The sequence below is a fragment of the Falco cherrug genome, chromosome 6 (genome assembly GCF_023634085.1).
Source record: "Falco cherrug isolate bFalChe1 chromosome 6, bFalChe1.pri, whole genome shotgun sequence".
Classification (NCBI taxonomy): Eukaryota; Metazoa; Chordata; class Aves; order Falconiformes; family Falconidae; genus Falco; species Falco cherrug.
In genome coordinates this window covers 5721891-5747822 of record NC_073702.1, presented here as the reverse complement: position 1 = coordinate 5747822, position 25932 = coordinate 5721891, and the positions used below count along the sequence as shown (strand labels likewise).

Genomic DNA, 25932 nt, shown 5'->3' with positions numbered 1-25932 from the left:
TCACTTCTCTCTTTGCTTTGATTAAGTGAAAACGGGTTAGTCTTTTATTTTTTAAACAGAAAGCATAATGAATTGTGTGTGAAAAGGATAAGTTGATCTCTTTATCTGTTGAAAGTTGATAATTAACAATGGTCCAAGTAAAAGAAACTCCAGAATATGTGGTGGGAAGGCGCATACCAGGTGGTTCCACCACAGGACCTTATTAATGTTCTGGTTACATTTTTGCACTCAGTTCCTCAGATTTACAACCCCATCAAAGGCTCCCAAGAGACTTGTTTGTTAACCCTCTTCTGGCCAAGGTGGCTTCTGTCAGGCCAGGGAAGAAAGAACATGCAGGGACATCTGCTTTGCCACTCTGGGAATTGCTTTGGGTTTTGTTATCGAAAGATTTTGTTATTGAAGATAAAAAAGGTGACTGATTGCCTTGAGAAACAGCAGTTATTCTATGGGATTTCTCTGTATCTCCCTCTAAATCCTTTGCTTTGAACCTGTGATTTTCCTCCTGTTAGTGTTTTGTAGTTGTATCCTAATGTAGTATCTTAAATTCAGCTGGGCCTTACTTAGCTGCCTCCTTCCCGAGAAGGGAAATGAGCTCTACCTTTGATAAAGCTATAAAAAAATAACATTTTTACAGCCTTTAAAAGCATATTCCCCTCTGTGAGCCTAGCTGCCTCACAACAGCAAGGTCTTGGGCGAATCCAAAAACCTGCCTTTTGGTTGGTGAAAGAATTTCTGGGTGAATTGATCAAATATTCGTAACTATCACATACTGTGCATATCCTGTAGAATATGTTTTGTTTGATAGGATGTGATGGATCTTTAGAATTAATCTGTTCTTTTAAAAATGTTCTGTTGCCTTAAAGGGGAATGGAGTAATTTAGCAGGAAATACCCACCCCCTCCCTGCCTTCCAACATTCCTCACCGAGGTGAGAGGTTGGGTGCAGCTAGGTTTAAATTCTAGGTGATGTCCAATTTACCACCTCCTCCAAGCAATTTCACAACAGGGTCACACAGGATTTTAGCTCTCTTCAGTTTATTAAAGTGTACAAATCTTGCATGTTTGCATGAATTTGACTAAACTATTCCAAAATCAGGAAGCATTTTAACCTGTTTTTCTGCAGGCTTTTAAAGTACACACTTTGATCCTTATACCTGCAGGTGATTGGAAGTGAGAGAGCCCAGTCTCAGTTTTTCATATACTTGGGAATAATACAGGATTTGGGTTCTTAAAATTTTGAATTATTTTTGTGAAGTGAGTATGTATCTGGAAGTCACTGGGGGAAAGGGGGTATGTGTGTGTGTGTGTGTGCGTGTGGAAGGTAAAGGTGTGGGACTGACCTGGGCAGGGTGGAGGTGATGTGCATGCCAGCGGCACTTCATAGAAAGGCTGTCTGAGATAGGGCCTCTTACCTGTTGGCTGAAGTCCTGTTAACCAGGTTAATTAACAAGTGCCCAGTCTGAAGGCAGAGTGAGTATTTAAACTTGTCTTTACTATTAAGGAGCTTCTTCGTACTTACTTGTGGCAGCTGCTGTACAAGTAACTCTCTTAATGCTACAAAAATTATGTATGAAAAGGAGATAAAGCAGTGCAAATACAGAGGAGAATGTAGTAAATTAATGGGTGTTATAGTATCATTACTGGCATTTGCTGTTTTTAAGTATTTGATTTATGTCATAAAAACTATGTGTGTAGGGGGGGTAAAGGGGAAAAAACCTACCCAAACAAAACTATATCAGTAACAAAATTTGTTCACTCGGCTCTGAAAGCACAGCTCCCCTTCTGCATCTGGAGAAACGGCAGCAATACAATTTCTTTTGTTCTGCTTTTCTCAATTTTATCTTCAATATAGTAATAATTATCTGCAGTGGGTGGTAGCTGGCTTGACAGGAGCTGTGAGTCAAAATGATTTCCTGGGCAGAGTTTTTTGCCAATTGCTTACTATCTGTACTGGCTTTCACATCTTCACCAATAACAGGAACAAAATGCTAGGATTCAGGTATCTGGAACAGTAGCTATTTTACTGCTCCTAAAATCTCCTTAGACTACATGGTTTGAATAGGAATTGTTGACATTTAACAACAACAAAACATTAAAAAGGCAAAGCCTGCTGTGATACCACTTAACTGTTAGGAGGGAAAGTTAGTTCTTTGTGAGCAAGGCCAGCCCTGCCCAGTACCAGTTGCTGCGTAGGGAGCTGCATTAAGGCTGGAAGGGGTCCCTTCATACAGCCCTCCCTCATCATCTGCCTGCAGCATGTTACTGAGTTGTCAGCATGTGTGAGCTTGAAGGCAAAAGTTTTGGCTAACGGTAAAAAGTAATGGTCAATGATTTTTCTCTCTTCACCAGCTTGCATGTTTTCTGTAGCAACCGTAAGTGTTTTACCTGCAAGCAAGAGATCTATCAGGAATGGAATTCCAACATTTTAGTAACTGTATATACCACAATGATTAGAAGTCCTGATCTGGACTTCTTCGTTGTGATGAGTGTTCCAAAATAATACCACTACCACCTTCCAAGGCTACTTTTGATTGGATCCGGGAGTATAAGCCTTTCAGAACACGGTATTACACTCATCATGATATACTGGGTAAGTTTGTTTCGGAAATCCTTTCCTCACAATTTGATATTTGGGAAAACTCCAAGAGCTGTTGTGTCCATTTGTTCTTGACTGTCATGATGGCATTCACATCTTGGTAAGAAAGAACTGCACATACCTTCTAAATATTAATAAATGCAGTATATTCAGAGTGGGGACAGGGTCACCTGTCCTGTGGTGCATGGCAGCATTCAGGTTTGGGCATAATGAAGTGCAAAAGAGAATTACCTGTAAGACCATTAGCAAATGTTTTGTAAGGCTCAACTAGTTTGGGAAGAGCTATGGTTGACTTAATGTTTGCAAAGATCATCCCATCATCCTTTGACAGGACACAACGGGGATGTTTTATCCTGAATCCTGCCTTATACTTGATTCTGGCTACTGACCTTGGATTGAGGCTCTGTAGAGCCTCTTGAGGTCTGATTTTTTTCTGGAACACCACAATCATAACCTCAGCGATGAAGCGTATGGTAGCATTCATATGTTTGAGGATCTAACAAGGTTCTGAAGTATCTTTATATGCTGTGCCTAATTGTCGTAGAGGTTTCTGATCAGCAGTGTTAAGTTTTGCAGAAATTATGTAATGCATTTTAATTAACATGTGTTGTGAAGAGGAGTGTGCTTGGCTTGTATTTTAAACAATATCAAGAGATTGTCAGTGTCCTGGGAGCCCCGGCAGCAGGGTGAGTACCATGTGTGTCTCTGAACACAAGGCTTCAGCCCTACATCGGCACGCACAGTGTAAAACACATCCAGAAGGCCAGAGACAGTATCTTCTGAAATTTATTTTCTGTTTACTGCTTAATATAATAGACTGGGGAAAAGCTACACAGTCAGAGCACGACATGCTTGTTGCTAAGGTTTATGCACTGTTGGACTTCTATTTTGCTGTTGTGAGTTGACCCCTTTGTCCCACCCTGCTACTGTTTTCCATGTACTTAGTGTTAGCTCCATGAGGGGACTCTGCCCACCTGTATGAAGCGGGGAGGGGACTGGAATGAAAAAGGGAGACTGAATCCTCCAGTGCCTCTGTGAAAGCCAGGTCTCCTGTGTCCCTAGTCCTTTTTCATTTTCCTTTATAATAACCCAGGAAAATGTGACTCCGTGGCCCTGTCAAGCACAGAGAATGGGATCCAAAGCAGTGCCCAGGCTTGCCACTGAGTAGGAAGGGCCAAGGCAGAGGATCTGAAATCCTACTGTTGTGGGGGCAGGGGGGAAGTTTTGGGTTGCAGGAAGGCATCTTTATCCACCTCCCTCTGCAGTGGCTTCTCTTCTGGGCAATTGAAGACCAGCCTTTCAAATGAGTTAACAGGGCTACCTGTTTGCTTTTACAGCATGTCCACAGGAAGAGATAGATGGTGATGCTAACATCTCGCTTCTACCCCATCCATATTGCTAAGGGGAGCATCCCTGGCCTAGGCCCTGTGAAGAAAGCTATGTGGCTCACCTCCGTGCTGCTTCACTCCCCCTTTCTAGAAGGGATTAGCTGTGCTCCTGCAGCACTGGTGCTGCTCGGGACCTGGACAAACACAACAGCACTGGAGATGGAGGGGTTGCTTTATGTGTGCATGCTCTGTTCCAAACACCTGAAATGTTCTGCCATATCCTGCCAAGAATATTTATTATGTGCCCCAAGAGTGGCACGAAGGAATGTAAGGGCATCTTGGAGCAAGAGACCTTGCTGAAAACCTTGGAGGACTCTGAGGGCACAGGGAGCCAAAGAGGGCACCGTCTCACCTGTAGCACCTGAAGGGAGCAAAACCATCCCCTGAGCTGCCATGAGGTTTAGCCACAGACATAAAAGGGTGAATCATTCCCAAGAAAGCTGAGGAGTGAGTATTGCTTGTGCTGTGTAGATGGCCACCAGAACAAGGAGTCAGGAGGGGAACCTGTGATGCTCTCCAGTTGCACAGCCTTGCCTAGAAGGTGAGAGTTGGGTTCAGCACCTTCCTATTACATTTGTGGACCTGCATAAGGAATAATAATTGTGTTTTCCTATATGTGAAGTGAGGGTGCATGTTTTTTAGCCTTTTGATTTTTAATTCAGCTGTGGAGCATAGCAAAAAGGTCAGGAGAGAGGCACAGGTTCCTGCACCCCGGTTATTTGCTGTGCATGATCTGCTTGTGTTGATTGTGCAGAGGCCGGAGCAGACATTCAAAGGAAACAACATGGAAAGAAGGAGGCAGAGATACAAGAGTGCATTGAAAAAGGAAAGCTGAACTTTGGTCTCAGGTAAATTAAATTATGCTCCTGTCATTTAAATGATAATTATTCTTTGGAGTAATTGTTATAGTGCTAAAACAGTTAATAAAGAACTTTGAGGTCACTGCTATAGAGCTGTCATTACTTTCAGCTCCTCCGTTATTCATAGATTTCTGCGCACACATATTTCTCCAGTTTCTGATCACAACAAAGTATACTTTGAATTAATAACAAATTTTGCATCTGGTCTGAAAATGGCCTCTAAAGCACATAGAAGTTACCAGCTGTTAAAGCTGTTCCCCATAGTGCTATGTAAGGTTCTGAAACTGCCCTTTATGTTTTATATATATAGTGGTTACAACTGTGGCACCTCAGTGCTATTGTGTGGCCATGGTTTAACTAACAGGAATCACTGCGATAAAACTGCCAAATGGGCCAAAATGTATTTAGCCATCTGGTTTTAAATTTAACTTCCTCTGATTTCTTAAATAGAAAATACAGAACTATTGATTATGTGACCTCTGTTTCATCTTAATAGGATGTTAATAGAATGTGAGCAGCTATACTTAAGTAGTAACTTGTTTTAAAGGCTGAAATGCAGAGGGAAGATGCAGTGGATAAAACTCTCAAAGAGGCAGCCGCTAACCACAGTGCATTTGTACAAGACCTTAAACAAAATCTTGGAAAGGAATTAAAGGTATAAACCAGTTTGCTTTCACTGGAGTTTTTGAATGCTTGCCATAACCAGGACCTTTACTCATCTGAGATTTGAACTCTGGTGCCAGGAGAAGTACTTGGCCTGAAAGGTTTGTCTTTGTGCTAGATGAGATGGAGCTGGAGCTAGCTAGATTTTTAATTCACTTTGCAGCAAGTTTCACATTTTTTAAAAATTTATCTAATGAAGATTGTGGACTTGGTTGAAAATTCCTTGTCAGGCCTTGATTCAGCCAGCCACTGAACTTGATTAGGTGTGTTTCTTAAGGACAGTTAAATACGGGCTTAACTTTAAATCCGTCCTGAAGTTTCATGCCCATCGAAGCTAGAAAGGTGTTTAACTGATCTGCTGAACCTGCACCCTAAGTGGGGTGGAGGAGAAGGAAAACTGCCAGCATGTGTATATTCCTAAATGAAGCACACAACCTGTAGCTTTATATTTCTATGTATGCTTAGCACATGCTTTATGTGGCTGTTTGGATATCTGAGAAAAGGCTCAGAGATACACAAAGAGAAAGGAAGGCAACTGACTTGTGGATCTGAGCCTTCCTGTTTTCTGCACCACTTCACAGGGCTTTTTACCACTAGAGCATCCAGGCACTTCTCGGTCAGGCATTACACAGTCCGTCTAACACCTGTCATCCTTAGTCTTGCAGCCTGCTACTAGTGGATGAAGGGCACACAGAGAATTGTTGGAGTGTTTTGCCTTGGAATTTTATTTTATACGAGTTTCAAAATAGCTATCTGTTTATACTGCAGGCAATCAAAGCAATGTGCTTGGCATCTGAAGAGGAAAAGCAGGGAGGTTTACAGCAGTCTTAAGTTTCCAGCAGAGTTCATTCCATTTTATGGAGCTGTTTTCCATGGGAGCTGTCTTTTGTTGTCATAGCGTCTGCCAACAATACTTGGCAGAAGCTTAATTTGTGTTTAACCATTCAATTACTTGCCATGAGCTGATTCTATATCTTCATAGACCTGAGTGCTCAGAATTTGAAACATGTACCATTTTTCCTGATAACATTGGCATCAGTGACTAAGGACTAGGGAGCAGATACAGAATTCTACAGCTGAAACAAAAAAAGAGGCAGATGTAACTAAAGTAATTGCAAGATGTTTTAGGCTGGGTGGGCTTTTTTTCTTGCAGTTCATTTTGAGAGGTGTATTAACAGTGAGCTAACTGCTCACTAGCAGCTAGTTTGGAGAGGTGGTGGCAGAAAATTTGCCTAGCATCTGTCTAAGCCAACAGTGGCAGGCAACAGAACATATCACTGAATGAATGACTGAAGTGAGTTTTTACATGTAGGATAGGTCAAAGACAACTGCTTTCAGCTGATAGCCTCAGGAGTGACTTTTTGCAGCAGTCTTGATGTGGCTGTTCCACTACCACTAATGATCAAATGGTTTTAAGCTAGGGTTCTTTCAGGCAGGTCTTATTATTTGTCACTTCACTTGGCAGCAATAGACAAACAACCAGTATTCACGAAAATACACAGAATACAGAGCTCGTACATGTGTGTGCAAGAGATTTATGGCAGACCTCATGTAACTCTGCTTATCCTGTATTAGAAAACCCACCAAGATCTAAGCAGCCAAAGCTTTCCCAGTAGTGTCTTGCCACTTTCACAGAAGGTGCACTTGTCAGGGGTCTTGGAAAGAACTGTGAATGGTGGTAAAGAGGCATAGATCACCAGGCAGTGAGTTAAGTTGGTTGGATTGCTTTACTGCATGGCCAGGTTTGGTGTGGACTATAATGGCAACGGAGGTATATTGGTATATATTGAGTTGTCTGATATTCCAGATGTATTTATGTCCATTTGGACCGCCTAAGATTAGTGTTGTCATACCTTTATGTATCGGCCCAAGCAGTATCTTGCTAACATGCATACCCAAGGCCAGGCTGCTCCTCCATGTCACGCTAAAGCCATGCCACCAGCCATGTGAGCTTGTGAAGAAAATGTATTGGGAACTTTTTGTGCCTTTTGTAGAAAACAGGGATGATGTGGAATGATGCTGCAATAAGACACTGTAATTGCCCCGTAATATCTGCCTTAAGTCTGTTCTGCTGGGTTTTGCTGGGGATTGTGTAAAGACAATAAGCTGTTGTCACTACTTCCATGTACTTTTAACTTCACTTAAGGAAGAGGTGAGGAAGGCAAAGGCAGAGATGCAGCAGTACATGGAGGATGAGCAGAAGAGAAAGGCTGAAGCTGCAGAGCAGCACATGGCTCACAGAGTTCGGTGTGCCCTCGTGGAGTGTGCCCGGGAGAAGATGCAAGCAGTGTGGCTGAAGCCAGGAAACAGGAGAGGGAGGCAGCCCTGAAAGAAGCAGCCAGGCAGCACAGGTGCTCTTAGTGTTTCCCCTGACTTGGCTGGTAAACATACTATGCTAATGACTGGAATTGCATCCGCATTGTGCAGATGTGGGTCTTCTAGGAAGAGATTGTTAGACCCTTCAGAAAAAAAAAACTTATTTGGAAATGTCAAGTGACCAGCAGGAGTCACAGGCTCATTCTCACTGATGCTCCATGTAGAAATAAAACAATTTTTGTTCCTAAAAGGAAGTATCACAAAGCCGTTTTCACTATTAAAGCATGACCTTTCTGACAAAGGTAAATGACAATCCACATAAATTTAGCTGTTCTCTAACTTGTCATGTTTGCAGAGTTCTGGGAAAATATCTCCAGCAAACTGGAGGGAGCAATAACAGAGGGCAGAAATAGTTTTCTCTACATTGAAGTATTTTGCTCAGTAACTTCAATGGATGCCTGATACACTATTCTTTATATGTCCTTGAGCCAACTCTGGTGAATAGCACCCGTAACGTTTTGACTACATAATATAAATTGTATGTTTTATTACTGATGTGTTAGCACAGAGGTGTTCTCAGTACCACTTAAAAGTACAAATGAATCTATAGTCTAGAAATCAGTTCTTAGATTTCACTTCAAGACAGCATTTTTACTTGAGGAGAGAATTGTTCAAAGTCTGTTTGAAAATCAGTATGTACTTAAGTGCTAGCTCAAAAAGAGACCTGAATGAAGAGTGAAACATTAATCCTTTATATTTTTCATTGGAAGCAGGCATCATTAATTTATCACTGGATGTGACACATGCAGAAGTAGAATCTTCTGCAGCTGCCTTTCTCTGTGTGGCCTTCTTTTACCCTATTTTATTTCAGAAGTTCTACATCAAGTCCTGATTTCATGTATATTTATAGTTGAATAAGAGAGGTTTTATAACAACCTGAATACCGTTAAATTGGTTTTTAAATAAAATTTAATAACAGGTGTTCCCTACAAATATTTTCTTCTTTTTCTTTTTTAAATAGAAAGCACTTAGAGCAACTCAAAGAAGAAAGTGTGTTAGCCGAGGAACTATATCATAAGAGTATAGAGCAATTAAACAAAGAAAAATGTCATGAGATTAATATTGCCCTGAGTATCACATGAAAAGAGAATCAGATTGGGACTGAAAAACAGCTCAAAGAAGCAGAGACCCTACATCTTCATGAGCTGGAAAAAGTGACGGTTATGCTGAAAGCAGCAGAAGAACAGGCAAAGACTGATGCAAGAACTGGAAAAGATGACAGATTGGAAGGACAGTCTGGGAACTGAAATACAAGCAATGAGACAAGCTTTTCAAAAGTATATTGATGCCGCATTTCCTAATCTGTCCCCTGGATAATGAGATTTTACTCTGCCATTTAGAAAAGCATTTGAGCAGAAGGACACCCCAGAAGAGGCAGAGGACAGTGACAAGGAATATAAAAGAACTAGTATTAGAAGTGTGAGATTCACAGCCATGGATAAACACAACTACAAATAGGTGATGCTGAAAAATAAATTAATCTCTGCTCACTGAATGATATGAGTGTGGTTAGAATGATACAGAGGAAAATAACCACCACTATATTAAATAATGATGTGATGAGACATGCTTAGAAATTATGCATTAATTTTTGTTTTGCAAATGCTAGGGCAGAGGTTGGAATATGTAGCACTTGAGGAGCTTCCCACTGAGTTTTTCTTGAGAAGGAAAATATCTGAAAATCTGATCAGAAAATCTGTCATTTAGTTAAGCATCAGCACTTGGACTGTCTTCCCCTGAATACTCATGTGTAGAGTAAGACATGCAAGCTTTGAACACTTGCAGCTTGGGTTCTGAGATTTACAGGGCAGTTATTCTAGGTAACAGTGTGTATGTCTATGTAGAGTACTTGCAAGTGAGTGGTTACATGAGCAGAAAACTCACCTGGCTTGAGAGACAGCTTTTGGGCAAAAAGTATGTGCCAGCAGGCACACAAAATAATTTTCTTATGGGAGAACTCAAGTTTATCTATTCACACAAGTTTGAAGCCTCATGGCTTTAGGCCAGCTTCAATACATCGATTGGGTCTGAGATTCAGCCTGCCTAAACGTTTGCTTAGTCTTCACTGTGTAATAAGCCTTCTTAAAGCATTCACTTAATATTCACTGAAGCTTTGTGTCTATCTCATTTTTTACCTGTTGCTCTGAAAACACTGTATAGCATCTTGAGCGTGAGCTGGGGAATGTAAAGGAGCTGGTCTTTACTGTAGGTGATAGAAAGTATAATATGGTGAAGGAAACTCTCCATAGGCATCTTGTTTAAGGGAATTTTAAAAGCAATCTGTGCTGCCTTCTTTTTCTCATGCTCATAAAGAACCCCAGAAGACAAAAGAGCAGAATAATCTCAGAGATACCCATCACTGTACCAAACCAAAAAGTGAAGACAAGTGAGGTCACTGGTTTCTTGTGGAACAGTTTAGTTCATATAAAATACTTTGAACGGATATTTGGCATGCTCTGGCACTATTTCTGACGTAAATGCCTGTAAGACCCTACCTCACTGAGTCGTGGAAGAACTGATTCTTCCTGTTTATTTCCCCTCTTGTGCTCCCAATGAAAAGAATCCAAAGTTCGTGTTGACCAGTTGTCTAATCAAATGCATAAACTTCACAGACCCCAAGATTAAACTCGTGTTTACATCTTAACAGTTCTTCGGCAGTCTGAAATACTCCATAAACTACAAGCCATTTTTTTAAAGAAAACATTTACAAGTACATCAAGCATAAAAGTCTTTTGAAACTGCAGGAGTAAAATACTGGAACTAAATAGCAGCTGCATCATGAAATAGCTAAAGCTAATGAACGCTTTCTGTTGGGTTAGCTGATGAAAGGCTCACCTCAGCACACACTGCAGAGGCCAGAGGCACAGCAGCAGCTGGGGGAACCCCAACAACGCAGTCAGAGGAATAAACCTGCAATCCAGCCCCTCCCAGGAGGGCATCAGCCCCATGGACTGGGAGTGAGAGCCACCACTGGAGAGGCTTTCTAGAGCACCTTGCAGACAGAGAGTGGATACAGCCTGGAGGTATGGGACTCCTTGTGGGATGAGGGAAGAGCATCTTGGGATTGTAGAAAATCTTACCATGGGATGTTTAGGGAAAGAACTAAAGGTGGGGAAAGGGGAAGAAAAAGAGTGGGAAAAGAGAGGGGTAAGGTGGTATAAGAGGAGGGTTTCATGTAAACAGAGGCTGGTTGTAGCTGACCATGGCCTGTGCCTGATCAGTGCAGTCTGTCCTGTCTTCTCATTAAACTCCATTTCTAACTTTTTCCGGGGTGCAGGTCTTTGTCTGTGTGCACGTGTATGCATGGAGGTCTACCTGCTAGCAGCTGGAGTTGAACCACAGATGACAGGGGCTGTGGGCTCAGGATACTGGAACTCATATTATGTGTATATGTATGTCAGTGTGTAATCACTAGCAAATACCAAGACAGGCTAGCTGGCAAATAGGGTAAGAGGTGAGGGAGCCAAGTGGTGGAGTGGCCATAAACCTAAGATACTGGAGAGACCAAACCACCTGAGATTTAGCTACTTGAGGGGCCAGATGGTCAAAGCCGGTGACTGAGAGGCTGTGAGGTTTGAGGGCTGGCTGCTGGTCATGGCTGCACCAGCTACCAGACATGCTGTTTGCATGTGTGTGTCTGTGCGTGAGACAACGAGGGGCAATTCTGCATCTTACTTATCAGAAAACCAAGACGATTAAGTGCTTCAACTCCCCTTGAACAAATAGTTCAGGTTCTCTTACAGTGATAGATAAGTTGATCTTTGTGTTCTCTGCTGAGAAAGATATAATACAATCATCATATACTTCTGCAATGCGTTACTGTTAGCATTTGTTTCAGAAAAAAATAAGTCACCCTGTCTGAAAGGGTTAGTCCACCTTTTATCTGAGATACAGTGGCAGTGACTGATGCAGACCGTGGCTGCTGCAGGGGCAAGTGTTCTCTGTGGTGGACCTTAGTCCTGGGTACCTCAGTCATCCGGACAAGACCAAGGGCCCCTGTGAGTGCACATCCCATGCCCCTCCTGACCCACAGCCTTGGGGGCATATTTGGAGACAGGTGGAAGGGGCTCAAGACCTGGTCAGCTGTGTCTATACATACATATACTGCAGGCACGTTCTGGGATGGAGTTACTCACTAGTGTATGCACAGCATATACAGCTGTCAGACACTGGAATTGCTTCTCATTGCCTTTTGGGAAAGGAAAACCATTTTGGTTTACTGCTTTCAAATGTCAAGGTGAAGTTGTGTTTGCTCTGCTTAGAAACAGCATGTCCTCTGAAATCTGTGTGCTTGGTTGTGTAGAGATGAAAGGAGCCACAGCTTGGCCTAAGTGCATAGCTCTGCAGCATAAATGGACAAAAAAGCAAGCAGTGGAATTGCTGTGTGAACTGGAGAGCCATTTGCCATGGACACTGGTATTTCGAGGAAATACTTTAGAAGGTAAAGTATCTAACTAAGCCTGATTTAAGAGATTTCTTTTTCCCCTTCTAGTTGTACTCACTACACACTATTAATTATGGTTGACTGGCAAGCCAAGAAAAAAGGCCATTTTTCATATTCTGTAAGCTTCTGCATGTCAGATACTTAACTAACGAAATCTGTGAGCACATGAGCTATTGGTAGCTAATAAAAATTGGAAGTTCAGACATACAAGTAAGCCTTTAATTGCATGAAGCAGAGACAGCATATGTTTGTTGGCTTGATTTTGTTCCTGTGTGAGGACTGCAGCACGAAAAGTAATACTACCCACTTAACTTGCAGTCTGAATCAGAGATAGCATGAATACATGCTTTTTGACTGTTGGTCTGAATGATGTAAAGAAGCTTTCAGATAACATCTGGATGCTAGGGTGCCAGTGATGGCACATATTGACAGCAGAGTGCATGAGACAAAACCTCAAACAGGGAGCTGTAATGCTGTGATGAATAATACACAAAGCAGGATTTCTCTATTAGTCATTCAGGAGATGTCTAAAATTGCCAGAAAGTACCATAGTCTCAGGCACAGTGAAACTTTCTGTCTAAGGCAATGCTATAAAAGACTGAAAAGTGGGTTTTCTAATTACTGAGCAGCTGAACTAGTAGGGAGCTGTGGAACACGGCTGATAAGCAGCTAATTAATAAACTAGAGACATCTTGCTTGTTAGTCCCTCAAAGGTCTGCAGAAGAGATCTGTGATGTCTTAAAAGGAGGATATGCAGATTGTGAAATCTCTGAATGCCTGGCATGGAGAAATGAAGTGTGAAAGGAACTAATCATGCTGGTAGCATTTGGAGTGTGAGTGCACGCTGTTTGTGCGTGTGAGGCAATTAAGGAACTGCAGCGCCTCACGGGCAACAGACTGCAGAATGAATATGCTCTGTCTATGCGTGGATATAGTGTACCCATACAGATATAAACCGAGTAATTGTGATTTAAGTTACTGATGTGTTTTCCTTTGCTGGGCTTAATTAACAACAGTTCAGTGTTACGTTTGATGCAAGTTACAATACAGATTGAGAAATGGAATGTGAGTGACTAATCACAAAATGTATCAAGTGGCTGGAGGGAGATGCAGATGTTGGAACAACTAGCATTACTATTGGCTAATAGGCACAGTACATGGATGTTTTGGGGATGTGTAGGCAGGGTTCTGCCTGAGGATGTCGGCAGTGACCAGAGGGAAAGCCAAATCCTAGAAGGAAGACTGGGCCAACAACAATGATAGAACCATCCTAGGGAGTGAGGAAACCTGTGCCTCCTCCACTGCCGTTTACTGGGACTAGCAGTTAACACATCACCTTAGCTTTCTTTGGTCCAGTGGGCAAACGAAGAGTCAGGTAAACAGCTTGACTAACAACTTCTAGTAAACTAATTCCAAGTAGTACTCCAAGTACTGTACCCCAATGGCGACAAGGCATGCCCACATCTTGGCTTTTCTTCTAGATGATCATTAACACTTTGTCTTGCTCGTATTAGAACGGTCTCTAGCACTTTATTTTGTCTTCTTCTAAAAATATGGCTGTCTCATTCTTATTACTGGATCTTGCCTTTCTTTTGCGTACTTGGATTTTTACAATATACAGCTTGTAGTCCTTTGTTATGCTTGTTCTAAAACTTGAGTGACTAGAGAAAAATCCTACCCATGAAAGTGTCTAGGCACCACATTTTTCCATTATTTTTCTCATAAGATTAAATTCTTCCTTCCTCTAATAAACCTTCAAAAAAAGGCACAGGCACTTTCAGCTTGTTTATTTGAAGACTTAAGCCACGCTATAAATGGAATGTTGCTGGCTGAACTTAAGCTACACTTCATTCTGTCTTCTGTCAAAGCTTCCCAGGAACTTATATTGCTGATGCCAGATCAGTTGCAGGGCTCTGGGTACTACTGCCACAAAAGCTGCAGTCCCTTCCCTATACTGCTTGTGGCATCCCACAATGATTCCTGATTGTTGTGGAGGTTTTTCTCCTTACCTGCCAGTACTGCAAGTGTTAGGTTCTCAAAAAGAGTAGTTTAACTCTGAGGCTAGCATCTGAGCCACTTTGACTTAATACCTAAGGTGTTAACCATCTTTGATGTTTCTGATAGTCCCTCTTTAGTATGAGGTTTATCATCCTGATTTATATCCAGTTCTGTCTAAAAGTCAGTGATCTGGACCTTCAGCCTTGAACTTCACCTTGAAGAATCTCACAATTTCATTATATTGGTAGGAATCTGATGGTGAGACACTTCACTATTCCAGTGAGCACCTGCAGCCCTTCTGTGACATTCCCTTTAAAATACTAAATCTGTCTGTCTGCAAGAAATGCTTATTTCTGGATCAACTAGGTGGTTTCATCTCATCCACAAAACCCATTTTCTGCTCTCCTGCTTCGAGCTGAACAACATCACCATTCACATTTGGTGACTTTTCAGATGTTGCATCTCATTTCTCAGTTATGAAGGACATTTCAAATAGCAATAATAGTTTCTATTTGAAGGTATCCTTTCCTATATTTTGAGGAAAATAGTTTTCTCTATTGTATTTCTTTTTTCTGTTGTATTAGAAACACCACCTTTGTATATAGAAATGAAATCTGGAGACTTTTGAAATAAAGGTAATGAGGAGATGAATTCTCAGAAAAGATACCTGGACTAGAACATTTAATTGCACCATTAAGAGTTGACTGTCATGAGAAAATGACTGAGGAGTCTGGCTCCAAAATACTGTTCAGTGGATAAATGTTCTCTTACATTCCCAGCCTGACTTGATAAATGATCTACATAAGCTGTTGTTTACAGTCATAGCTTTAAATAGCCTTGGAAAGCATCTCTTGAAAGTCCCAAAACGCTTCCTTTAAGGTATAACATCTTACTTCTGACTGCCAAATACTTGCTCTTTCTGTCTTGTGACCTTCACTGGCTGCAAGGTTGGAGGAATTGAAATGCTAACACTTGTTAACTAAAGTAAACTAGCTAGAAGGTCTCCCTAACCATATTTTCTAGATTCAAAGCTTGATTCAGGGGTATTCAACAGGTTTTCACAAAACAAGAATTCAGACAGGAGTGTTCTTAGATGGTTATATAAATGCATTATTGCTGTGCTTGTGCCCCATTCCCTTTAACCTGACTTCTAACCCAGGAGATATGGTGAGGACATGATAGGTGTGTTCCTTTGTCCACTTTGTCACCTCAGTGAATCTTGGCCAGACCACCTGGATACTCTTGCTTATGAGTGCATGGTCATGAGAATGTGAGTGAAACCAATTTTGGTTTAAATCAAATTTTCCCATGAAATGTAATGCACAATGAAAGAGCCCTTTGTGTTTGAGGAAGAGGAAGGTATAACACTGAAAAGGTACTGCAAAGGGAAATCGTAATGCTTCTTTGAGTCTTTTAATTGATTTGTTGTTGAGTAGAACCAGCACAGAAGCTTTTGAGTTACAGCACTCTCAAAGGCAATGTTCTCTCAAATCTTGTTTAGCTAGATAAAGAAAGAAGCACTTAATTCTTTTGGGCACCAGCTCCCAGAATTTAAGGCACTTTATGGCAAAGGTTGCTTTACGATCTTTATAGCAACACATATAGGTGCAAGATAATGAGTTAGAAATTAATCATTTGTACAGCTCACCTGGTACTTCAGCAGAAAAAGTGAAAAATCCATATCAGAAACTTATGGAGGCTCCTGCCAAGTTATGGTAGGAGCTGCCATGGTTTAACATGCATGCAAGTCATCTGAAGATAGGCAGTCCTAGAAAAAGGAAAGGGTAGCTTATGGCACTTGTGAAGAGGACCTTTACAGACTCTCCCCATTTGTACAAAAGGAGGGTTTCCTCATTAAAACTGGAAAGTTACTCTGGACTTGGAGATACATGTTGAAAACAGATTGTGTCCTTCACTTTCTGAATCAGATAATAAAAGTACCCTCACCTTGCTAAAAAGACATTATCATTACCTTCAAGTAAGGCCACGTTTTCACAGAATCAAGTGTCCCATAATAAAATTGGATTAAAGTATTGTCCTTCCTATTGCCGCCTTTTATTCTGGCCCCACTGTTCTCTGTGGTGCTCTGAACTGGATCAGGAACCTTATTCCTCTTTAAACATGGAGAGTTGACAGTCTAGGCAGCACACTTATATGCAGATCTTTTGTTATAAAACAGGACCTTTGCTCTTGGTTCAGCAGAGGACAAGGTAAATGCTTGCTGGCATGTTTAATGCATTATCATCAGTCATGCAGGGGATGCAGAGGAGGAGCTGGCCACTGCTCTAGTGTTTGTGTTAAGCTTTTCCCAAACTCTTTCACCTCTGAGATTGAGTTAGTTTTGGGGTTTGGATTTTTTTACAAAACTTGTTTCTCCACTAGAAACTGGAAGTCACATTAGTGATCGCTTGTGAGTAATAACTCTGATGAGTCTAGGTTTAAAGCTAACTACCTGAGATGTGTGTCTTTACAGGGCAGCTCTTGAATTCCACAACAGAAAATCAAACAAACTGTAAATGTGTTTGACTTCTGACTTTCATCTATAAATATATTTCTCAGACATTTCATCCTTGTGTTAATGAAGAAGAATCAGAAAGCAAAGACAACAGATGCCATCGCTATGATGAGGAAGAGGAGGCAATTCAAGGAAATACAAAATAGCTGCAACTCCCATTTCTTGATGTGTTTAATCAGTATCAGAAAATAGCTGTTAAACCATTATTCTTGTAACCAGCTTATATTAGTTACCCAGTCTATTTAGAGACTGATTAAATATAAATAGTAATTTGTCTATGGATAAATGAGAATGGAAACTGGGTAACACTCAAGAATATAAATACATTCAATAATGTCCATCTCTTGGTTACTAAACAGATAGTGCTCTATACAAGACTCACTGACCTCTCCCGGATAAGGACTCCTAAATGGTTTGGAATATTCTATTTGTAAATGAGAGAAACCTGATCTGCATCACAAACTGGACTGATCAAACCATGTCAGATGAAACTGATTGCTGTAGGCAAGAGCAGAAACTTCCCATGCCACCTCACAAACCATGTAAAAGAAACTGTGTTTCAAAGCATGGCTTGGATGGGGCTGTAATACGTGGTTCAGTTCAGTAAACTGAGCTTCATAAGTGAAAGCTTGGAATTATTAACTTTACTGCCAAGGAAAAGTTCTTATGCTTTTAATTCTGGTGCCGAAAGGGGCTGTATTGGCAGGGTAGTAATGGAGAATTCCTAGCTGACTTTGCTGGAAAGCTTGCAACGTTACAGAAACCACCAGGCACCCAGTCTGCTGCATATGGGACATGAACTGTAATTCACTGATGTTATTACTGGTCAATTAGAGATGCACCCGTGTGACTGAGACCTTGATCTGTCTCTGTGCTGTGCAAGCTGACACATGCTCTTGCAGGCTTGCCAATTCTGAACTGAGCTCCGTAGAGACCATCCTCTGCAGGGCTTTCACCGAGGACAATGAGGAGTTGGATTCCTTTCATAGTATGACGTGGGACCACTGTGATCTTGCCAGAGGATTCCTGGGAAGCTGCCAAAAAGACAGCAAAACTTTCTTTTATTCCATTCAGAAGGAAAATAACCTGGAATTCTCTGTGCACACCACACCAGCAGAGCTCTTTCAGTATGTGCCCCCGATCTTTTTAGCTTTAAATCCAAGGTTAAGATGTTGGAATGTACATTGTTCAAAGATCCTCCTGAACAAAAAAGCTTCTAATACTGTAAAAGCCTGAAAGCCTTAGTTTCATCTGTTCCTGTGCTTGGTTCTATCTAAGCAGCAATATGTCGAGTGACTTGGAGTGGGTCTTGAAAGTCTGGCAGTGGAAGAGGACATTCATGGTGTTGAAAGACTGCTTGAAAGAACTGAGCTCATTTGGAAGGGAATAATATGGGTTCAACTCTATAAGCCCTATAAGTTTCGAAAGTCCCTGCTGCTTGCTGCTTTTTTTTTTCTTTACTAAAATTGCTTTTCCTTTGAGAATACCAAAACTTTCTTTTCCTGTAGTAAAAAAAAAAAAAAAAATGGCCTTTTTGATACCGTAATCCTGAACATAAAATCAGTATGCATCTTACTTTAATTGCCTTGCAGCCTTACTTAGGACAAAAAGATCTGTGCTTCTGCAATTTACTGATCTGTTCTCACCCAAATGCTGGCACAGGAAGCAGACTGGAAAACCTGAGAGGTACACTACTGTCTAAAGCCCAGGGGAACAGCAAGAATCATTACGACCCCACAGGGAGAATGGCAGCTGGTGTTGGGTAGTGGCTTTTCCTTAGTTCTCAATATGTTCCTGTCAAGCCATTTTCCTCTTGGACACAAAGTGTTTTGGTAACTCCAGTTTATGGCATTAAGGAGTGTCCGAGTTCAAACATGCTGTGTGGATTTCTCACTATGAGCAAGGCTCCCAGCACTGCTGCAGATCCCCCTCCACAACTCCTGGCACTAACGCTCTTACAGCACCTTCTAGTGAATTATCTTTTAACAGCTGGGATCATCCTTCCAGTAAAAAGTCTTGCAGGCATGATAAACATAATGTGCTGGAAAAGCTGGATGTCAGCTTGTATCAGTGTGAGTTCTGTCTCAGGCTGGCAAAACCCTTCACCTTTCCCCTTTCCTTGCAAGCTATCTTAATGAATCTGGTATGTGTGGACTAGAGAAGTGGTGAGTCTGCTCAGACTGTCAAAAGGATTGACAACAGTTTAAGAGCCACCTTCCCGAATGTATGCTGGAGGCAGAAACTTCTTGAAGAAAGTGTTTTTGTGGTTTCTTTCTCCCTCCCGCTGGAAGTGACCATCGTGCAGTGTCACTGTATATGCATATACAGTATGTATGCGGAGGGGAGGCACCATAACTTTTTTTTTTTAATTATTTCCATTATTTTAATTAACTACTGGAGTCAAGAGTCAAGGAAACCAGAACCAGCACAGAAATGTGTGAAAGCTGGCAAACTAGCATCTCTGAGGAATTACAATATGCATATATAGTCATCTCTCAGCTTTATTTCACCCTCACAAACACACCCCATGCTATATGCATAGCTTGGTTTTCTTACCTCTTTTATTTCCTTCTTCTCTTGGCTTCAAATCGTGGAAATGTTCACTCTGCTCCTGTCAATACAGATAAGAAGGAAACATCTTTCCTTTAGCCGCGGGCCTCTAGTTAGCCCCAGGTCTTCCACAGGACATGGAAACAGCTTTTTTCCTTCACATGCTGGTCAGAAGCCCCTTCTGCTGCTCATTGCAAGACTGCACCGAGTTACCAGGATAGGGAATTTTTTACTAGCAAAGCAGTCCAATGACTATCTCACCCCACAGATAACCAGAGATGTGGGTGCTAGGAATCATTAAAAGTAGGGGATGCAACGCAGGAACAAAGCAAGAGGCTATTTCATGCGTGCCCTGAGTACAGTAACATTCCAGTCTGGTACCGTGTAAATGTTTGATCTGCTGCTCATATTTTAAGGTGTGGCTTGGGCAGGTTCTACTTGATTGGGACATAAACAAGTTTACTGCCAGATATACCCACTGATCTGTAGTTATTAACTCAAGCTTTTGGGGAGGTTTTACACTGTGGGTTTTTTTCAGGCACTTCTAGAAGAAGTCTTATATAGAGAGGATACAGATCTTAGCAGGCTGTAAAGTTATATGCTTCCTTTTTATATTCTATATTTATTTCCCCATTTAAATGTCTATTACCTAAAATGCTGTGAAGCTTTCAGTGTAAGCAAGAGGTCAAAGAAAGGACCAGTGGTCTTTCAGCCAGAGTTTCACAGGTACTTTTGAGAGCAGTTTGTGCATTCAGGGTTGTCCACAAAGCTTAGAAATCATCTTTATGCTACTGTGGGCTTCCTTCAAAAACTCTTACTCTAGGAGGAAGAGGATATTCTTCAGTGTGAAGTAAAAGGTGATGTCCTTTTGCAGAGTGGTAGAGCTCTGGAGGTGTTGAAGGTCTTCTGAAGTAAAGATTTGTATCAAGTGCAGCTGTCAGGCTTGGAACTGGCATGAAAATCCTTGCTTTGCTCAAAGTGTCCATTTTTATAAATTTGTACATTACTGCTTTGATAGTGTAGGTCAAAGCTCAATCCTGAATTCTGTCTTTATGAAATACACTCATGTCAACATGTGTTGCCTTTTAAACCTCAGCCTAGAGGCCACTTATATTTTAAATTAATTCTATCCCTAATTGAACTTTGAAAAGAGGTTGTGAAACCTGAAGTTTCACAGTAGTGTTTAAGTCCTAAATTGTCTTTATGTTATAGTTTCCAGTGAAGCTGAAGGTAAAATCTCTGGAAGTTCTCTGCCTGGTGTGTGCAAGCTTAAAGACAACTAATGTGATGTGTCTTTTATTAACATAAATGACTCAGTCCTTCAAACACTTACAATCAAATTAAGTTGATAATTGAGAGATTAAAGGAATTGTACTCACTTAAGAATAGAGAAAATATATGAAATAGAGCTAGGAGCAGTGTTTCAAGATCACGCTGCTTAAACATCAGCAATATGGTGACACACAAGTGGAGAGATTGAAATGAATATCAAAAAGATTAACAAAGCCAGACTGGAGATAAAACCCACAGAAAACTAACTAAAGCCACAGAAGAAAAGCTAAACAAGAACTTCCTTGTCTGTCCTACAAGCTGTCCACACCCAGATGATCCAGTTTCACTGTTTCTAAGAACAAGTATCCTTTGTCCATTATTGAGGGGCTTAAGATTGAAACAGCATGAATTTGCACATGTATTAAGCTAGAACTAACCACAAAGAATAACATAAAGAAACTTGGCTGAGCAGAGAGCATTATGCTTTATGGTTAGCTGGTTCAAAATTTGTTTCAGTGAGGTAATCCTGGTCAGTTTTCAAATGGAACAATAAATAGGGGGGTTCAGCTAGTCAAAGGAAATCAAGTTGTAACAGAAATTATTGGGAGGTCTTTTTTTGTACATAAATACTGTGTTTAAGGGTGTTTGTTTTAGCTCAAAAGACCACCTGACACCAAATCTAAGTTGTCTTCTAAAGCAGAGCCAATATTCTATAGTAGAGTTAAAAATCAAACTCCCAATATTCAGAGATTTTAGTGGATTATAATACCTCTTCTCTCACATGCAGAATGCCCACAGTTTGCAACACTGGTGTGGGCTACTCATCTAGGTAGGTGAAAGTCCTTAAGTCACCCTCAGAGTGGGATGTAAGTAGCTGTTTCAGGAGTCAAAAAACTTGCAAAAGCTAAGAATGCTGAAAAGCGAGTAAATTATGTGCAGTTCAACCTTGAAAGGATTGCTTGGCTCCAGCAGGAATAAAAAATGAGAGATTTGCTTCCCTCCTGACCTCCCGCTACGTTACAAGGCAGCAAGGGCGCTTCTGCTGAGAGGCTAAATACTGGCCACACCTTCTCTTGGTCCGTGTCTGCATGGGCAGAGGAGCTCATTGCTGCTTGGGCTTGGGTTGAAGATTTGGGTTACAAGGTAAGACCTAGATCAGAAAGGCAACAACAGGAACAGAAGTCACGACAGGCGATTTCCCTACTAGTGAGTGAGTTCTGCAAAGATATAGGGAAGGCTACAGTCGGTAGAGGCCCAAGTCAAGTGTATCAAGTCTTCGTTTCTAATGCAACCAACTGTAACCAGTTACCTAGTTAGAAGACACTTAAATACCTACCAGGAACTCTGGGAGATGTCAGTTAGGTAGCTCTGGGCTTAAAGGTATTTTTTACAGCTCTCTGTTCCTCTTGGTTGATGCTTCAGACCAAGATAGCTATTAGCACACTACCTCCCTCAAGGTAGTCAAGATGTGTGTAACTTACTAATAATCTTCTTCCTAGGCACCACTACAGCTATCTTTAGAAGAAATTCTGATTAAAATGAGACTTAATGTTGTTATGTAGAAGTGTGGTCTGCTTCAGGGCAAGGGGGTTGTGGCATTGCCTGGTGACTCTCTTGAAATGATGATTACCTCTGACACTTCAAGGGAGCAGGGCACGCTCATGGCTGATGGTCATGGTTTTTTGCATCCTCATATCTCCACATGGAGCTGTTACTGAGAAAACACTGGAGGAAGCAACTGGAACAGCTTTGGCAGCAAGAATTCAGTGTGAATGCAGGAATTTTCTTTTTGTTTTTTTCCAAGTAGTCCTAGATGTTGCAAATGACTGACTGGGAAGAGCTGCCCAGAACTAGGGCTTTTTGGAAGCTGTTGCTTCCCGTTGTATTTCTTCAGTAAAGCGATGTCTTGCTGAAATACATAACAGCACTTGTCTCCTGCATCTGTTAATATTTAAAACTCCTTTAATCTGCCATTAAGACTTATTGTGCTCAAAATGATCTGCCAGCATAGCCATTTTTAACTGTCCCAAAACTGTAAAGGATAGGTATTTTCTTCTCAAAACCTTCCTGAGCTCTGTGCTGTGGTTGTGCACTGGAGTCAGTCTGCATATCTGCACGGCCTCCAGCTTACGCTTTGGTAAAGACTTGGAGAAAACTCCAGTTTCACTCCAGTTCTCCTTGTCATGGGAAGGAGCTGAGTGGGAGATCAGAGGAGATCAGCACGGTAAGCTGACCTAGCAAAGGACTTTCAAAACTTCTTACAATCATGCCTTTGATTCAAAGCAAAATCAACTGTCCTTCTCAAATGCTTGGGCATGCCAAGGAACAGGACTCCTGTCCTTGTTTCAGCAAGATGGGCTTAACGACCATCCTTTTCAGTCACATTTTATATCTATGGTTACTTCTACATCGCATGTTTTCTGTACTTCTAATTTCACAAATTAGTTTCCTATCTCCTCAGGGTATTTTCTATCTAAATATTGTTTTCATGTCTGTTATCAAGATTAGCTGACATGCCAGACTGAAAAAACAATCACAGCTGGCCAGTGCTGCATATCTGTAGAAAAGTCTTAGAATTCATTTGTAAACTAAAAGGTAAGAAGTGCTAATTCAGCAATCATTCTGTTTTTCTAAGAGTTACCAGGCATCCCATGATGTTTAAAAACACACTTTTTCCTAGTCCTTAGCGCTGCTTTTGAAGATAATACAAACAGGCACAGCTCTCTTAAGAGTTATTCTGCCGAGTATTCAGCACAAATTGACAGGCTCTTAAGCCTTAATAACTGCTCTAGGGGAGAGAAGCTGCACTGGGAACAGAATTGCTTTTGGGTAACAAAATTCAGAATTGTGGAGAAGGATTTGAAAATTTCTATATAACTGCAAGAGTATCCATTTGGTTCCCAGCTCATTTTTTGACATGGGAAAAACACTGCAGGGAGGGCTCTGGAATAGTGTGGACAATAATCCTCTTGCCCTCCCTATCTGATTCACTGCTCATTCTGTTCCCTTCTGACAGAAGAATGAAGAGCATCTTTGTACATCAGTGAGAGATGTGTAGCTGGATGAAAGTGAGCTGAGAGAGAAATTAATTTACAAACTGGAATAATTGCATTCCCATTATCAGTGCATTTTTTCTTCTCCACTAATGGAGTCAGAGCCACAGGAGCATATTCAGAATCATAGAATTATTTAGCTTGCAAAAGACCTTTGAGATCATCAAGACCAACTGTTAACCCAGGACTGGCAAGTCCGTCACTAAGCCATGTCTCTAAGCATGGCACGTATAAGATGCATTTCCTTTAAGATTCTCTCCTTCATCTGTTTTCTGGGTAGTTGTGTTTCCACAACTTTGGAATAAGTTCCTATAGCCTGAACTGAACTGAGAAGAAAACCCTCATTCCTGGGTCTTCTGCTGGATCCCATCAGCATGGGGTGCTGCCCAGCAGTTGTTTCTTACGCTTGTTCAGCTGGTGGGAAAACTACTGCATCACTTTTTTTTTGTTTGTTTTTTGCTTTTGCATATTGGTGGGATTTGGGGCTGTTGCAATGACTCATCTTTGCATTGCACTAGAAGTGGTCTCCTGTAAAGAGAATATTAACATTTCTGAGTTATTATTATCTGTATAGACATAAAGACTAGTTAATATCTAGCTAACCCATGAAATAGCAGTGTGTGCTTCTGGCCAAACTGCAGCTCTTTTGAAACATAACTCAGCAGGAATATATGGCAACTACTTGATCTGTGTCAAGTAGTATATGATAAGTCCTAGGTCTAATTTTCAGCGGATTTTTTTAGAGGGATGATTAACGGAAAAAGCTCTTGATCTTTGTTATTTTCATTAATGCCTTTGACTGAAATGTTAATGTAACATTAATATTGTTTAGGAGCCTTAGGTAGCAATTCATCTGAATGCAGCTGAATAATGCATCTTTTGCAGGACTTTCCAGTTGAGGCACTGGATGATGGTATGCGTGGAATCTGCCCGCTCCCTCTGCACAGTGAATGCCAGAGCTCTCAAGGTTTGAAGGACAAATAATTTTGCTCTGCACCCTTGTCTGTAACCTGGCAAATACAGTGCATTCATTGTGCTTGCTAAGGGAACCAGGCTAACAATAGTGCATTTATTAGCTGGGTTTCTATGCTTCTGGGTTTTTTTCCAGAAATGTTCAAATGAAGGGTAAACCTTTTGTGCCATGTTATCTGTGAATGAATTTTTTGATTTCTCAGTTAAAAGCCAAATTGGGCTTCTTTGTCCAGGAAAATTGTGCTGCCTTGGCAACACTTTCATCCTGGGGACAACTATCAGCTTCCCTGATCTGAGTTCCCTGTACAATGAGTAAGCCTAAGCTCCCTGCTAGGTACCCTCATATTGCAGTGAAAGTCTGATATAGTGGGAATCAGGGGGAGACGCAGTGCTAGCATACCCAGACATCTTCCTTTACTGCAGCAAAACAAGGGAGCTGGGAGAAGAAAACAGAAGAGCGCCCTAATGTGCCTTTACCATAGTCTGAAAGGGAGGATCAAACCCTTAATGATAGCTTTAATAATTGTTATAGATGTCATCTGGGACTCCTGTACATATGAATCATTAGTCTACGCTGTGCCTCAATGAGCCTGAAATGGATATATACCTGCCGCTTTCCAGGAGAGTCCTGGAAACTTAAAATCCCTCTGCACACTCTTGCGTGATTGTGTCCTTAAAGCTGAGCTGGTCAGCACTGTCAGCTGGCACCGTGGTGCTCCCAGCAAGGCAGCACAAGCACAGAGGCTTCCAATTGCTGATGCGCAGGCTTGAGGAGGAAGAAAGAATAAAAATTCTTGCACTGAAACATTCTCAGCTTTGAAAGTCAGTTTTATTGTGAACGAACACACAAACTGAAGAAGGTGGCACGATACATCTGCCTTCACAATGTAGATTTCTGACTGTGAGACTTCTGTCCGACTCTTTGGAAATAATAAAAGCCAGACAGTCTGAGTGTATTTCCCTCTTGGAAGAGACAGGCTTTTCATTCTTGCGTGAATACCGACTTCCCTTGCACTGCTTCTTTGGAAGAACCAAGCATACATTAGTTTCTGCATCAAGGTGCAAGGTAGTTACAGGACTCTGAAATGTAGCAAAACAAAAACCTGTACCACACAGCTTGTTTTAACTTCAGTGATGAGGAAAGGGACAGTGACTCAGCTTCTGCTTGGATCCCACATTGTCAACTGTGGTGTAACATCTTCAAAGAGCTTTAACTGGTGCCTTGCATTTTTTATGACAGCAGGAG

General features: G+C 41.3%; 1 protein-coding gene across 1 annotated transcript; it reads left to right on the top strand.

Moving 5' to 3' along the window:
• The first annotated feature begins 29 nt into the window (after positions 1 to 29).
• On the top strand, positions 30 to 10979 carry C6H6orf163 (chromosome 6 C6orf163 homolog). The gene is given in 9 exon segments (XM_055714843.1): positions 30 to 2473; positions 2476 to 2589; positions 4738 to 4806; positions 4809 to 4831; positions 5391 to 5498; positions 7653 to 7793; positions 7796 to 7857; positions 8844 to 9074; positions 9076 to 10979. Coding segments are annotated over 9 exon segments (1167 nt in total). The 5' UTR covers positions 30 to 2319; the 3' UTR covers positions 9341 to 10979.
• Positions 10980 to 25932: the final 14953 nt, after the last annotated feature.